The following is a 16,277-nucleotide window of genomic DNA, read 5'->3' as shown; positions in this document are numbered from 1 at the left end:
AGCCTGGGAAATTATATGATTTCTTATGAATTTCAGCTTCATCATTGATAAAACGTGGAAGGTTGTTGTCAAAATTATAGTTACTGCACACAAACTGCTTGCCTTGCCTCATTCATCTTTATATCCCCTGAATCCAGAAACACAGCCTGGCACGTAACAGGTATTCATTCAATCAATATCTGTTGGTCTATGAGGCTTGTTAGCTCTCCCCACCCACATCATGCAAAATTAAAGAATTACCAAAACAATGGATTTAAAGATTTACCAACTATAAATCTAAGACAGAGAAATCCTAGGAGAGAAACATTCCCTTAGAAACAGACTTCTTGCTGAAGTTCCAAAGTCTTGGGCATACAAAAAAATAAAAAACCTTGGAATCAGGTCTATGTTAAAGAAATTAAAAAATAAATATTCTCTCACAGATACAAGTTGGCTGAATAGCAAAATGATATTACCAGGTAGATATGTTAATAATGGCCTTTGGTTCTTGGGAAACAGAAAAATCAGAAAGGTTCAAAAAATAAATTCCTTATTGACCTAATATGTATACCCTTGGTCATAGTAAAACTGCTTTCTATAACTGCAATAAGTGAGCTAGAAGCACAGACTTAGAAGTTAAAAAGATTACCCAGGAAAGTGGTATCATATGAAGACAAAGAAGGGAAAATTAGAATGTCGCAAATATTTTAAGAATGCACTTAAAATTGCCTGGTACGTAATTTTTTAAATTATCTTTAAAAAGCATTAATATGAGGAAAACTAAAAAGCCAAAGACAGAAAAAATAAATAAAAAAGCTAAGGGTCTGGTGCTTTCAACTTATAGCTCAAGACATGTTTACTAAATTTTAAATAAAAACAGGAGGAGGCAAAAGATTTACTACATAAATTGGGTCTCAAAAGTTTTGTTACAAAATTTTAAACTGGTATAGCTAATCACTACTTAGCATCCTCTCCTTTAATGGAAGGGGGGAATTAAAAAATGGGAGGGGGGAAGAGAGGACAAGAGACTTAGTATATATTTTTTAATATTCTTTTGATTACAATACATGAATATACTACACAATAAAGACAAGTAAAATAGCAATTTTATTATCCTGACATAACCATTCTCAACATCTTGTAATAGTTTCTCCTGAACTTCTTTCCTAAGCATCCAGTTTTTCAATATAAAATTACTATATGCTGAACTTGGTGACTGACCTTTTTAACATGAGCAGTTTCTATACAATCTTTATAATCCCATATACATATCACAAAATAAACAAATAAAGAAAGGTTCTATAAATGCAACATTTTGAAGCAAAGTACCTGTTCCTTCCTCACTGGAGACTAGTCAAAGTTCCCACTTATTCAGTATCATTTCATACAACTGAAACTCCTACCGTGTTTCCCCAAAAATAGACCGAGCCGGACAATCAGCTCTAATGTGTCTTTTGGAGCAAAAATTAATATAAGACCGGGTCTGATATGACATGATATATGATATGATGATATGATATATGATATACTATAATACCGGGTCTTATATTAATTTTTGCTCCAAAAGATACATTAGAGCTGATTGTCCAACTAGGTCTGATTTTCGGGGAAACGGTATTATTCATATTTATGCCAATTAAGCTCTTAACTACACACTAATTTGTTCCAACTATTTCACAACTTTTCTATCCACACAACTACTACCAATCTTGAGGGCAAAATGATGTATTATGCAAGTTAACTGAATAACATTTATATATGGGACACTTTACTATGGATTAAGTATCAAACAGTATAGAGTCTAAAAATGAACACGCACCCAAAAGTAACTCAAATTACTCACCAACTTAAACACATAATTCTATTTCTTTAATCCCAAACATTCAGGTCATGGTCATAATGAACATTAAAATTTCCAACTATGTGTGCTCATCCACTTGTTTTTCTGACATTGCTTCACTGTTTCTTGGCTATAAGAAAATAGTAACTTAAAAGCCCTAAACGGGCCGGCCTGGTGGCTCAGGGGGTTAGAGCTCCGTGCTCCTAACTCCGAAGGCTGCTGGTTTGATTCCCACATGGGCCAGTGGGCTCTCAACCACAAGGTTGCCAGTTCAATCCCTCGAGTCCCGCAAGGGATGGTGGGCTCTGCCCGCTGCAACTAAGATTGAACACGGCACCTTGAACTGAGCTGCCTCCCGGATGGCTCAGTTGTTGGTTGGAGCGCAGGCTCTCAACCACAAGGTTGCCAGTTCGATTCCTCGACTCCCGCAAGGGATGGTGGGCTCTGCCCCCTGCAACTAAAATTGAACACGGCACCTTGAGCTGAGCTGCCACTGAGCTTCCAGATGGCTCAGTTGGTTGGAGCGTGTCCTCTCAACCACAAGGTTGCTGGTTCGACTCCCGCAAGGGATGGTGGGCTGTGCCCCCTGCAACTAGCAACGGCAACTTGACCTGGAGCTGAGCTGCGCCCTCCACAACTAAGACTGAAAGAACAACAACTTGAAGCTGAACAGAACCCTCCACAACTAAGATTGAAAGGACAACCACTTGACTTGGAGAAAAATCCTGGAAGTGCACACTGTTCCCCAATAAAGTCCTGTTCCCCTTCCCCAATAAAATCTTAAAAAAAAAAAAAAAAAAAAGCCCTAAACATATAAGAACAAAAGAAAAATAAACCAGAAATACCCATCTCTTTAAAACTCCATGGGACGATGCACCTCTTATTAGGTCCTTACACAGTGAATGGAGTTAGTCTAGGGCCAACATGCAAGTCTACATAAGATCTAAGGAGTCTGCTTCAATATATAACTCTCCAGATAGACTTAATAACTTCCAAGATCCACTCCAAGTGACTAAGAAGTGAGATGGTCATCTTAGTGATACTTCAAGAAAAACGGGCCTTCTTATGCCCGTGTGGATTCCCAGTTTGTACCTCCAAGGATGAAAAATATATAAGCCAGTGGTTTCTGAGGTACATAAGTTGTGAATAACAGGTTTGCCATGTCATCTACATCTCAATGAGGTCACTGAAGAAATTAATAAAAAAGATGCCATGACAGAAGCTATCACCTAACACTACCTCATATATCTCAGCAAATATATAGAAATGTCTCTCCTGTTTATGTATTTTGACTTAAGTCAGTGTCACTGATGCCTAAAACAAAAACCCCAAACATATTCATCAAGGAAAAGCTAATAACAAAATCAACTCAATTATCCATACTAAGAAGAGAACAACAGGCATACCCCAAAAATAATTTAGAAAGAATTTTTAAGTGTTTATTTTTGGTAGCAGATTCATTTTTCTAATTAGTTTTCACTTAAGTCAATATTCTTAAGCATACACCAGCTATGGTAAGAGAAAGGAAGAGCCTGAGTGAATACAAAAGGAAAAAAACAAGCTAGGATAAAATACTGAGTCTTGGGATATGCACAAGCACTCACAGCAACACATACCTAAGCAAACAATGCCTACCCTTAATCTACCCACTTTCAGTTGCCAGTTATTTCCTAAATATTCCGAAGTAAGAATTTTTTAAAAAACCAGTGTTTAAGTACCACTACTTGAAACTGAAAATAAAGGGTATAAGCAACTTGGTTTAAAGCAGTGCTTAAGAAGGAATCCTGAACTCATTTGAAAATCAGATGAAAGCTGCAATAATCAGTTTTACACACAACCTGGTTGGGGAGTGAGAGGTGATCATGGCCACAAAAATACACACATGCATCATCCCAGAAAGGTTAAAAGGTTCCAAAGAAATACAGTCATAAGCAACTCGATATATACTGTGGTTAAACATCAAGGCAGAGCGGCGCAGCAAGGCTTGTCCCCCCACACGCTTTTCAGTCTGCGCTCAGTCCCTACTGTCCTTACCATATCGTCCCAAATTTTTCCAGAGCCTCCACAAGGTCAGCTTCCACCACAGATTCACAGAGTCCTCGGACATGGACCACGGGTGAAACAGAAACTTTATGATGACTTCCACCTGCCTCCTAGCAAAAGAAAATAATTTCTAGTTAAAAACTTTAGAAGTCTAAATTGCATCTTTTAGTAAATTCAGCTCGGCCTTGAAAAGCAAACATTAAAACAACAACAACAAAAAAACCCAAACCAAGTTTCAATTCACAAGCAAGCAACAGGACCTGAGAATAAAATCACCAACTAAATGCTTGGCATGAGAATTATGACTTCTTAAAAGGGAGTAGTCTCTCTCAATAAGAAGTGAAACTAAGTTACTTACAACTTATTTTCAATGTCAAGGGAATCTCAGAAAAAATTTCAGCAGAGACAGAGCATGCTAAGATCAGAAATACATTTTATACTCAATTTCATAGTTTTTCCTCCATAAAATCAAAATATCAGTAAGACCAAAAAGTCCCAATTTAAACTTATCTTTAATATAAAGATTGTATACTTTATTTTTCCTGTAATATAGATTTATATCTTCGTCCTTGTTTAATTGGTTATCTAGTGTCACTACAACTGAAGTTACTCATTTGGCAGTATACTTCCCAACTTAAAATTTATACAAGGCATCATCTTTGCTGATGAATAGAGTACTCAAAAACGCAAGCGTTCTGGGGGCTTCTGTGGAGTCATGTATCTGAGTCGTGTATCTTTCAGATTGCCCAGCAGGAAGTTTAAAAATGTAAGTATGGGGTCTTAAAGTTTATTTTAAAAAGGATTATGTATGACAATTACTTTGAAAATGAAAATAGCTCTCTCATTTACATATTCAAGGCCTATTAAGGCAAAGATTTATATTTACAGCTAGCCACTGGAAACCTCTTGCATCACTTCAGAAATGACTTCCACGTACAATTCCTATATATATGAATATATATTAAAATACGAGAAATTAAAGAATATGCTCCCACAGATCAGTTCATACATATATGTATATCAAAAAAAATCTATTAAAGGTTTTTTGTCCTACAAACTAATCTAAAAGCATTATATTTTACCATTAAAACTTTAGAATCATTTTAAGATAATTAAACCCTTTTATGGCTATTTTAAAAGACTCACCAATTTTTACTATAAAACACTTAGAAAATATAGTAAAACTTATGTCCTGACAATAAAAAATTATGTCTGAGTTTAAAGAAAAGAACTAATTTAAGTATACAAAGTAACCATGGGACCACTACATAATCAAATAAATTCAGTCCTTTGCAAATACGAATTCAACCCCTGGAATTTCATTTGAATTGCTTAGGCTGAATCTTTTCTATGGTTACATGTATATTCATTACATGTCACTGAATTTGAAATAAACTATTCTGATTGTTCCCTATGTAAACCAATACTCTATATTAGCAACTTTAACAAATGAGACTGCCTACCGTAGGTGAAACTCAACAACCAAATATGCATTATCACCCTAAAGTTCTTGAATACAACAATAATGTAAGAAAAGAGCTCTACATACCTGAAAACCTAAATTTAGACATACATTTAAAAAGTATAAATAACAAGTTTTGCTCTAAAAATAAGTAGACAATAATGAACTGCAAGAAATAAAAGTTATCTCTGTTGAGCCTTAGAAATCGGCTGACAAAGGTAAAAGCGCAAGATAAAAACTATATTGGCCTGCACTCTTCAAAAAGTTAGAATCAAAAAACAGTGGAAGAGGGGCTGGCCTGGTGGCTCAGGCGGTTGGAGTGCTTCCTCTCAACTGCAAGGTTGCTGGTTCGACTCCCACAAGGGATGGTGGGCTGTGCCCCCAGCAATTAGCATTGGCAACTGGACCTGGAGCTGAGCTGCACCCTCCACAGCTAAGATTGAAAGGACAACAACTTGACTTGGAAAAAGTCCTGGAAGTACACACTGTTTCCCAATAAAGTCCTGTTCCCATTCCCCAATAAAATCTTTTAAAAAATAGTGGAAGGAAGATTTCAGATTCAGACTAAAGAGAGACAATAGCCAAATGCAATACGTAAGCCTTCGTTTTATGATAAAATCTGCTATAAAAAACATCTTAAGGACAAATGGACAATTTAAACAGATAGCATATTGGATTATATAATGGAATTATTTATTCTCTTAGGTGCCATTATAATAATGGTACTGGTAATAAGAATATCCTTATTCTTAGGAAAGCTGAGCTATTTAAGCATGAACTGTCATGTCTATAACTTACTCCCAAATAGTTTAGGGAGAAAAAAAGTATGTATATAGATATAGAGATAAAAATCCCAAGTAAAAAAATGTTAAAAACTGTGTATGTAATTGAACATTATACATAATAAAAAGTTGGGAAAATATTTTATTATATAATATTTAAGACCAAAAAAGCGTAAGAACAATATATACTCATTAACCCACCACCGTTTTAATAAATAAAAGACTACCAATCAGTTGACATCTCTTCCTCCTACCTCCCTTCCGATGATGAATAACCACTATGTTGTATATAGCGCTAAAGAATATAACCATTTTTCAAATTGGTCTTCTCGCAAAGAAATGAATTACAGGATCAATTTAAAAATCCCTCTCAAAAGGTTATTTTAATTATGTGATTATTTAATTATATTTCCTAAACGGAACAGATCAAGATTCAAGTCATTCTATAAAAGCAGGAAAATGTTGGGTAAATGCAATCTATATGGTATCTAGAAGATATGATTATCTCAATCTCAAGGCTGAACACCTATCCCAAACCTCTTGTATTTTTTTACACCCACTCAATGAATCTGCCATTCATGAATTTACCTACCTTAATATTTCTTTATCTTTAAATTATGTCCCCCCTTTTCTCTAACTTAAAATTTTCTCATCCTTTCTGTAATTTATTTAAAAAGAAAAAACCTAATGTTGTTTCCAAGTATAAAACTGATATATTAAAGATACTTTTAAAACTATATTTTCACCACCCCCTTTCCTCCCAAATACTAATACTTTTCTTAAATCAATATTTTCTTATATCGACCTATACTGTATACTGGTAATAGAGCTGATCACCTGTAGAGCTTCTTTTTACCTACCTTAAAACAACCTCTTTGAAGCAGTGTACTATACCTATGATTCCTAAATTGGTGAACAAATCAGTATTTTACCCCATCCACATATTAATACTTTGATCATGTCTTCTCCAGCTTAATGGATTTTTTTAATCCTTTCTCATACAGAAGTCCAAATTCTTTCCATTTCAAATGTTTAGACTCTCTACTGATCAATTTATATCTATTACATATCAGACTAATTAATAATCTATTAAGTATCAAACAGTGAATGCCAGCAAATGAAGGTATGCCTGCAATTTATGTATATATTTTTTCTTTTTAAATTAGTCAATCCCTTCTTTAGGTAAACTGGGTCAACTATAATGGAGGCATCATTTTCCCCAGTGCAGGTTATAGACCCGTCTAGTCATAACCATTCCAAACTCCCTGCCCCTCAAAGCCTAGCTCAAGGACAAACTCTAATAATACCAGTCTTAAGTGCTAATTTTGGCATTGAAGATTGAAGACCAGGTTTTATTAAAGAGAAGGAAAGCTCAGCAGAGTATAAATGAAGCTTCTAAGAGGAATGAGCAGGGCCCATTAACATCTATTCATACAGAAAAGCAATAATTAAACTGTAAACTCAAAGGCCAGGCACATTGTCTGTAGGCTTTTTTGTTTTCCCAGTATCTCCATGCACAACATGTGCTCAAGAGCCGCTGACCAATAACAATCTTTTCTGCCCTCCTATAGTGACAGGATTAAGACCAACCTCAAATTCAATAATTCTGTCCCCCTACACGAAACAAACACACAGACTCCCTGCCAAGTGATTATCCAGCCTCTCCTTAAACACCTCCAATGACAGGAAACATACTACCCAGTGAGACAGACAATCCATTATATTTTTAGAAAATTCTTCATAATATGCATCCACATCTGTCTCCTGTAGTTTCCTACCCAAAATGGCCTCTGGAGTCAGACCTGAGTTTCAATCTTTGGACACTTACTGGTTCAGTGATCTTAGGCTACTTAATCTTTCTGAGCCTGTTTCACTATTTTAAAGAAAAAAAAAATCAAAACCCTTATCACACAAGATTACAATAAATGGAACAACAAATATAAAATGACTAGCAGGGCTAGATGTAGTTATTGAGTAAAGGTTCAGTAAGTGTTAGTTGGCACTCCCTACCCTTATCTGCATCTCCCTCTTCTACACGATAACCTTACAATTATTTGTAATGATTTCTTAAATCACACTTACGTCTACCCCAGATTCTTCTGTCATTCCTCTTATGATGTGATTTTAAGTGCCTTCTCCATTCTGGTAATCTTTCTCTGGACTAGAATTTATCAACACAGTACTAAGAAGGGAGTCCAGTATTTCCAGATATTTAAGATTACCCTCTCTTTCACTTTGGAGACTTCATATAGACCAAGAACAAACTAGTTTTAAGAGGCAGCTGCAAACATTTTTTAATTCAGAATATGCTTCAAGTTAACTACGTTTTTTGAGGGTTTTTTTTTTTCTTGCTAAATTAAATAGTTGCCTCTCTTTAATTTGGTCTTTCTTTTTTAAAAGAAACAGTACAGCAGATCCAAAATATGGGAATCTCTTTAATTTTCCTATCCAAAGTTCTTAGGTATATTTGATCACATAACAGAGGAAAGATGAAAAAAGAACCGCCATATGATTCAAATAACATTTATTTATTTATTTACTCATATAGAAGTACTTTGGTTTTGCCTACCCAGAGCCCTTTCCCCCTTCTTCTGGTTAAACACACCAAAGTGAAAAAAAACACCAACTCTTCAACTCCCTATTATCTTGGTATTCTCAGTCACACAGTCCTGTCTCCCCAACTTCAGAGATAGCCCAGTGATTAGTTGGAAGAAGGGGGAGATAAAAATGGTTTATCAGGAGACAAATATGAGCACTGGGGAAGAGACTACTCTCTTTACTTACTAATTATAAGACTATAAGGTTAGCTTTATCACTAGAGAAAATAAGAGTGGAAACATGAAAAGAGACAGAATCAAGTCTCTGTGCTATCTAAAACCCTGGATCCAGCCATGCCTGAAACTAGTGCCACAACTTGGCTTTCCCAGTTATATGGGCCAACAAATTCTCTGCCTCGCCCTCTTATCACTTTTTTAAGCTCATCTGAGTTGTCGCTGTAGCTGCAACCGCAAATTTTGAAAGCTTTGTTCAATTTCATAGAGAAAAGAGAAAAACACTAAATGATGCAGAATCACAGCTTTTTAGACATGGAATTTTTTTCACTACTACATCTCCATCACCGAGAACAACACCTAGCACATGACAGGGGCTTAAGTATTACTTTTTTAATGAGTTAAGACATCAGTGATCATCATATCCAACCATCTCATGTTATAGGTAGCACATTGAGTTCCAGAGAGGTGGTCACAAGCCATGTTGGTAGCAGAGCCAAGGCACCAGCTTATGGCTCTATTAACAGCTCTTCATTTTATGTACTAACACGAAGAAACAATCGCTTGTTAAAACCAAAAGATAGTAAAACCTACTACTTTTCATTTCTTTCCCAAAACTAGGCCTGAAAAATCCTCACTTACTGTAGCAGCTTAGCTAACTACATTAGGAGTTACATTAGTAACTTAGTAACAATGTTACTGCTATAGAAGCCTCAAGGCTCTGTCTGGCACGTACCTCCAGGGCACACATCCTTGAAATGTTTTATTCCCCAGTGTAGTCACTATGTTCACTGTCACAGTCTCTAAACTTTCCTGTAAGAGCTAAGCTGAAAAAGTGACTTCATCCAATAAGCCATCATAATATTCCTACCACCTCTGTAATTTAAATCATTAAAGCATAACAGTATATCTTAAGCTCAATCTAGATTCTCTACATAATGTATATTCCTTTGCTTGAAAATCCTAGAATCTACATTTCTATCTTGGCATTTTGCCATCTGGTTAGTCTACGTATTTATTAAAAGTTGAGAAATAAATATTCACCTCATCAGTAAACAAACCACTTTAACAATTTTCAATTTGCCTGTTTACTCACTAGCAGAATAGAGTAAAAGAAAAAACCTGAAAGTCTCCAAAATAAATTAGTACTCCATAAATTTTTATTGGTATCAGTCTTTATAAAAGCAGATCTTTTCTATGTACCCTCCCAATTCAAGTCCTCAATTAGTTTTGCCAAGGGAAGCCCTAATATTTGGAAGTCAAGCTGCTTTCTTAAAAGTAAGCAGATACAGAAATTGACTATTAATATGATCTACTAAATTTAAGAATACCATTTACTCTGTAAGAATAAAGTGACTATAATACATAGCACAAACCTCCACAATCAAGCTTTGTTCAACAATGCAGCCCAATGAATCTAAATCACTTTTGTTCGTCAAAATAAGTACCAGAAGACACACATTTTAAAGAATGTCTTATTTCTCATGTCCAAACTATTAACTTATTTCTCTTTATGCCTTAAAATAGCACGATCATTCACAATGTCCAATTCATCTTTAAATTAGGAGCATTGGTAGAAACACTGTTTTTCTTGAATGTACTCACTTTCCTCTTTCAATCTATTATCAAAGCACTCACAGAAATAATTATGAAAAGCCAAACAACGTAAATCTTTGAAGTCTTGCTTTACATTTTACAAACTTCCAACTAAAGTTGAAAAAGATTGCTTATCGTTGTACCTAATTTGCATGTACCACAAAAGTATTTCTTCTCTGGCTGGGTTGAAGGACCACTGACTGAGGTTGAACCAAAACACTTTTCAGTTTGATAAATTACCATATTTCTGGATGATGACGCACTAGGCAATAAACTGCTATCCAGAAAATTCCTGTCCTAATAGAATTTTATTATGTACAGGTTTCCATAGTTGCAATGATTTCAAGAGTACCAAACATTACATGAAGAAAAATGTTTAAAAACAGGAAAAATAAGCATTCATTAGATTTCACAGTGCAATGTTGGTTCATTCTACTGTTAAATAAAAGCAATTCACCCACTCTGAAGAAACATAACAGCAGTAAGATAAACAAAAATTAGAATTTATAACTCCTGCCTGGGTAATTTAAAAGCTGCATTACATTAATTACTGAATGACAAAGTCAGGTATGGAAGGCATGTAGTTCAACTTTCACATTTTACAGACTAAGAGAACTCACTCAGCATAGTAAACTGACTTTCTAAAGGTCACATAAATTGTATTCTAGCTAAGACTTCTGACTGTCCCCAAGCCCTGCCCAGTGCTATTTTCACTGCTAGATACAATTCACTCTGGATATATTGATTATATATTATTTTCTTCCCAACACACCCTATACTATTGGCTTAATGTTTAATATGTTCTTTCTAATATTCGAGGAATTTTACTTTTAAAGGTTAAATTTTTTTTAAATTTATAAACTGATTAAAGTATCTTTTCAAGACACTTAATGGTAGACATTTCATGATGCTGCACAAAAACTCCAGCAAGCCTTCTGGCAAAAGAAATACACTGATCCAATGCATCTAAATAATCAGTTGTAACATTCCTGTTTCCAACTTCCACAATGGAATTGGCTTTGAACGGAAACTTTTAAAGAAGAAATGTACTTACTTTATTTACACTTTCAAGTTACATTTTGAATATACCAAATAGCTAGGCACAAAAATAAAAGTATCTAGCTATAGAAAACTATTTTATTTAAAGAGTTCTTTTTTAAATGCGTTGCAACCTTATCCATCACATTAACGTATCTGGAAACTCGAAATGGAAACTCTAACCGAAGTTTGGTGATCGGAATTTTTTACATAAACATTCAAACAATACCTAACAGGCTTCTAATTTGACTCCTACCAAAGGTGAAAACATTTTAATCTATTAATAGAATATATGTATCTTATTTCACAAATTTCCGGGAAAGTTTGCTTTAAAAAAGAAATCACAAAATGTGTTAAATGTTTAAAGAACATCTAAGTCATTAAGACACCTTAATGCATCAAAAAAGGGCAAAAACGTTTGCTTTTGTTTTGTTTCCTTAAAGTCTCCAGCCAACAGAAGCTGAGTTACTATTTGCTGTGGATAAAGCGCGTTTCACATTCCTTCTGCCTCCAGCTAACATTTTTGATGAGAGAAACAACCTAGTGGAGTGTTTAATGCAATCCTGATTTCAGCTCCTCCTTTCGTGGGGCAAATTTGGGATAAATTGTCAACGAGGTACTGAGGTGATTTTAACATGTGCTTTACGAGAAAGTAGCGATGTTCTAACACCTACCAACACATTTTTTTAAACCGAAGAGCTAACTGTACTGAGCAATAATCATGACACTGGGTAGCAAAGCATGCACGCCAGGCCTGCCAAAAGCAAAAAAAAAAAAAAAAAAAAAAAAAAAAAAAAAATTAAATCTTCAGGGGAACTAGGGCGTGAGCGCCAGAGCGTAATTTGTCATTTAGTTACGGCTCTCCTCCCGACCTAGGCGAATACAGTCCTCGGGGACCCACGCAACAATCCTGTGATGTGGAGCAGCGCGCGGATGCTGCGGGCAGAGGTACCGAAGAGAGAGGGTCGTCGGGACGGAGGCCAGCAGCCGGACGACTTAAACTAACAAAGAGCTAATCGCGCCCCAAAGCCCCCACTCCCCACCCCCAAGCGGAAGCAACACCTCCCCGCCGCCCCCGCCGCGGGACCCTCCCGTTCAGGGCAGGGAGCCGACTGGCACCGGGGCCTGTCGCCAGGCCGGGGCAGGTTCGCGATCGGGATGCGGGGAGCAGGTAGGGCACAGAATAAAAGCCCCAAAGGAAGAACCGGCGCTTCCCGACCGGCTCAGCGCAGCAGAAAAGAGAAACGAGGCGGGCGGGAGGCCTGGGGCCGAGTCCCCGCCACTGGGCCATGCTTCCCAGGGAGCCGCCCGGCACAGGGGTCGGGGCGCCGCGCATTGTTACCGGCTGGGAGAAGCTCCGGCCGCCGCCGCCGCCGCCGCCGCCATCGCCTCCACCCCGGGGCGTCGCTTCCCGGCGGTTCTCGCCTTCCTCGGCCGAGTAGTCGATCTCCCCCTCCTCCGTCTTGAGGCGCTTGGCCTGGTTCTCGTACTCGCGGTCCTCCTCGTATGTCTCCCTGGGGGAGGAGGAGGAGGAGGACATGGCGGCGACCGGAGGGACCGGCGGGCAGGCGGGTGGGGGTGGCGGCGTGGCACTGACGCCACGGGTCAGTCCCCGCCGTGGGCAGCGCCTCTTCGGAGGTCTGCGCGGCCCGGCCGTGCGCAGGGGCAGCGCGCCCAGGAGCCAGGTGGGCGCCGAGAGCGAGCGGGATGGGAGGGTGCTGCGCAGCGGCCTGTCCCCTTTATTAGGGAGCCAACATTCAGCCTCTCCCCGCTCCGCCGTCTCCGCTCCCAGCCCCGGGGAGCGAATCTAAGGATGGGACGCGACGGTGGCTTCCGGTCTTCCCTCCTCCCCCGATCCGCTCCCCGCCGTCAAGGCCGAGCCTCCGCCCCCACCTTCGCTGTCGCGGCGCAGGATTGAATCCAGCCGCAGCCCCCGGGAAGCGTCCCCCCAGCCTGGATCTCGCTCCCTATTGGCAGGGGGAAAGTCGACCAGGCTTCCAATTGGCTGTAAGGGTTGTTCGTCAACAGTCCACTGCCCGGCCTCGGCCCCCTCCCTGCACCTTCTTTCTGAACTCGACACTGGCCTGCGAGTCCCGACCGCGCAACGCTCGCCGCGTGCCTCCCGGGAGCGGTTGCTTCCCCCAAGCCGTTAACGCTATTAGGCAAACCTTTGGCGGGGCGCGGAGTGAACCCTGGCGGGCGACGAGGCATGCAGTGGTTTTAGGGCTGCGGGTGTTAACCGCCCTTCCGCTAATTTAAATGCTTTTATTACTTGGTTTCAAAAAGAGGGTGAAGGAAACGTCTAAAATCCCACACCTCACACAGCCCTAAAACTACAGGGGTTGAGAGGAGAAAAGGGTTAGAACCGTGAAAGTAGCCTTCTCCCTATGCTGTGCAAAATCCGGTAGAAGTGGGTGGACTTCTAATAGTCAATATTTACCAAATGCAATAAATGCAAGTCTAAAGAAGACTGTCCACAAGAGCAAATTCAGTTAGCACTCAATTGTCATCTGGACCTTTCTTATTTCCTGACAATTACAGACACTAGTCTGTATGTTCCTGCTCCAATTAAATGTTTTAAACCTTTTACATAAAATTTCATCTTTCATCCCAACCCTTGCCTTTCTGGACTATTTCTTTCACATTTTCATTTATTTTTTGAAAGATACGAAAGCCTATCAAAATTCTCTTTGTCCTTGGGACCACAGCTCACTTCCTTTGTGGGGCCCTGAGGACTCTTCCAAGCTTCTAGTTGCTGCTTTCTGTTTTTTGCAACAGGGCACTTTATACCTATCTCTTACGATGTTCTGTTTTAAAGACTAAAAGCGCTTAAAGACAGGAACTATGCTATTTTCATCTTTGCAAACCCAGTTCCTGTACAGTACCCTCACAAGTTAGTTGCTCAACAGTGCTGAATGAGTGGTCCTTGGGAAATAAAGATGCAGTAGATCTTTCAGGAGAGTCATTGGCAAATCGAATGCAAACTAACTGCCCTCTGTGACTTAACCTTTGTGGAGGACTGCCTATGATCAAGACCCAGCAGTTCCACTTCTGGGTTATCTATCCAAAGAAAACAAAACTAATTTGAAAAGTACATGCACCCCTATGTTCATTGCAGCATTATTTGCAACAGCAAAGATATGGAAGCAACCTCAATGTCCATTGATAGATGAATAGATAAAAAAAGTTGACATATATACAATGGAATATTAGCCATTAAAAAAAAATGAAGTCTTGCCATTTGCGACAACATGGATGGACTCTAGAAGGTATTAGGCTGAGTGAAATAAGTCCAACAGAAAAATACTGTATGATTTTTTTTTAACTTTTATTTATTTAAGTATGTTTTTCCAGGACCCATCAGCTCCAAGTCAAGTGGTTGTTTCAATCTAGGTGTGGAGGGCGCAGCTCACAGTGGCCCGTATGGGGATTGAACCGCAATCTTATTAAGAGCACTGCACTTTAACCAACTGAGCTAACCGGCTGCCCCTCATATGATTTTATATATGGAATCCAAAAAAAAAACAAAACAAAATAGAATCAGATTCGTAGAGAACAAACTGGTGGTTGTCAGAAGGAAAGAGGTGGGGAGAAGGGCAAAAAAGGTGAAGGAATAAGAGGTACAAATTTCCAGTTATAAAATAAATAATGTACAGCATAGGGAATAGAGTCAATAATACTGTAATAACTGTAGTATCAGTTACTAGACTTGTGGTGAGCACTTCGTTAGGTATATAAATGTTGAATAACTACATAGTATATCTGAAACTATTAATACTGTATGTTACCTATATTTTAATAAAAATAAAGTCGCATGTTTCCATCATCCTTGTCCCTCAAATGCTTTCCTAAATGTTACGCTTCCTTACCTAGGTGTGGATTATTTCCTCTCCCGGCCTCGTTCTCTCTCCTTTCCAAAGTTATTTCCTCCAAAAGTATTTTTATTGATTTCTGACAATGCTTTAACACACAGTGTTTTGTGTATTATAATTTACATTGCCTGTCATTTTGGAATCCAATTGCAAGGTTTTTCACAACATCATGCAGCTATAATCAAATTCATGTGTGGCTGCAAGTGTATACTGACAAAATAGAACTTAAAAAAAAGTTAGAAATTTATTTTGTAAATTAAGATAGAATGGAAGTGGACCAAAAAAAAATACATCAAAGAGGGAGCTGCAGAGCTGGCTGCAGACAAGGAAGTATAATTGGCAGAGCACTGGGAAGAATGAGAAGAGCCCTACAGGCCTGATACTAACTTTCCAAATATTTCGTGTCATGGTAAAAATATTTTAAATCCTCAAAGCCTACATCCAACCTACGGATTCTACCAGGTTAAAATGCAACTCTTAAACCAACTGGTAGGGAAACCCAGCCTTGCCGAACCTACCTGCTATACACAGTGTTTACTTCACTGACAATCAGTACCATTAAACTTAATTCTTTTTTGGAATAGTTCAAATCAAACTGTTAAGTGAAAAAACTGAAGAGGTTAAGAAGGAGGGGGCATAAATGCTATTCTACATGATTTAACTTAGATGAGATTAAGAAATTACACTGCACAGTGGCCGGAAATGCCTAAGAAATTCAGAAAGAGCTCCTACGTGGCGTGACCTTCTGGAATCTTTTGCACTACTATATACAGCCTTGGGCCTTTGGCAGATGGTTTGCATGCTCCATTGGATTGGCTGCTGTTGATTGGGATAGGAGGCAGTCATGAACTCCCTTTGCCACAATTCAGAGGACTCAGGTTATACTAGATAGAG

At 38.4% G+C, this 16,277-nt stretch overlaps 1 protein-coding gene across 3 annotated transcripts in view; it reads right to left on the bottom strand.

Annotated features, from left to right (window-relative positions):
* Positions 1-16,277, bottom strand: part of HNRNPLL (heterogeneous nuclear ribonucleoprotein L like) — a 69,070-nt gene that overhangs the window by 20,858 nt on the left and 31,935 nt on the right. For 2 of the 3 annotated variants that reach the window (XM_088796205.1, XM_088796206.1), the window contains exons 1-2: positions 12,854-13,428; positions 3,854-3,972 (exon numbers count right to left, since the gene is read on the bottom strand). In XM_088796205.1, the coding sequence (XP_088652331.1) occupies positions 3,854-3,972; positions 12,854-13,051 (317 nt within the window). In that variant the 5' untranslated portion in view covers positions 13,052-13,428. Of the gene's footprint in view, positions 1-3,853; positions 3,973-12,853; positions 13,429-16,277 lie in introns of those variants that run through there. The other variant, XM_088796207.1, reaches the window with a different exon arrangement.

Source organism: Rhinolophus sinicus, chromosome 2, assembly GCF_057876585.1.
Source record: "Rhinolophus sinicus isolate RSI-liver-muscle chromosome 2, RSI-T2T, whole genome shotgun sequence".
In the NCBI taxonomy this organism is placed as follows: domain Eukaryota; kingdom Metazoa; phylum Chordata; class Mammalia; order Chiroptera; family Rhinolophidae; genus Rhinolophus; species Rhinolophus sinicus.
Note: the sequence above shows the minus strand (reverse complement) of the source record. Positions and strands in the feature narration are given on the sequence as shown.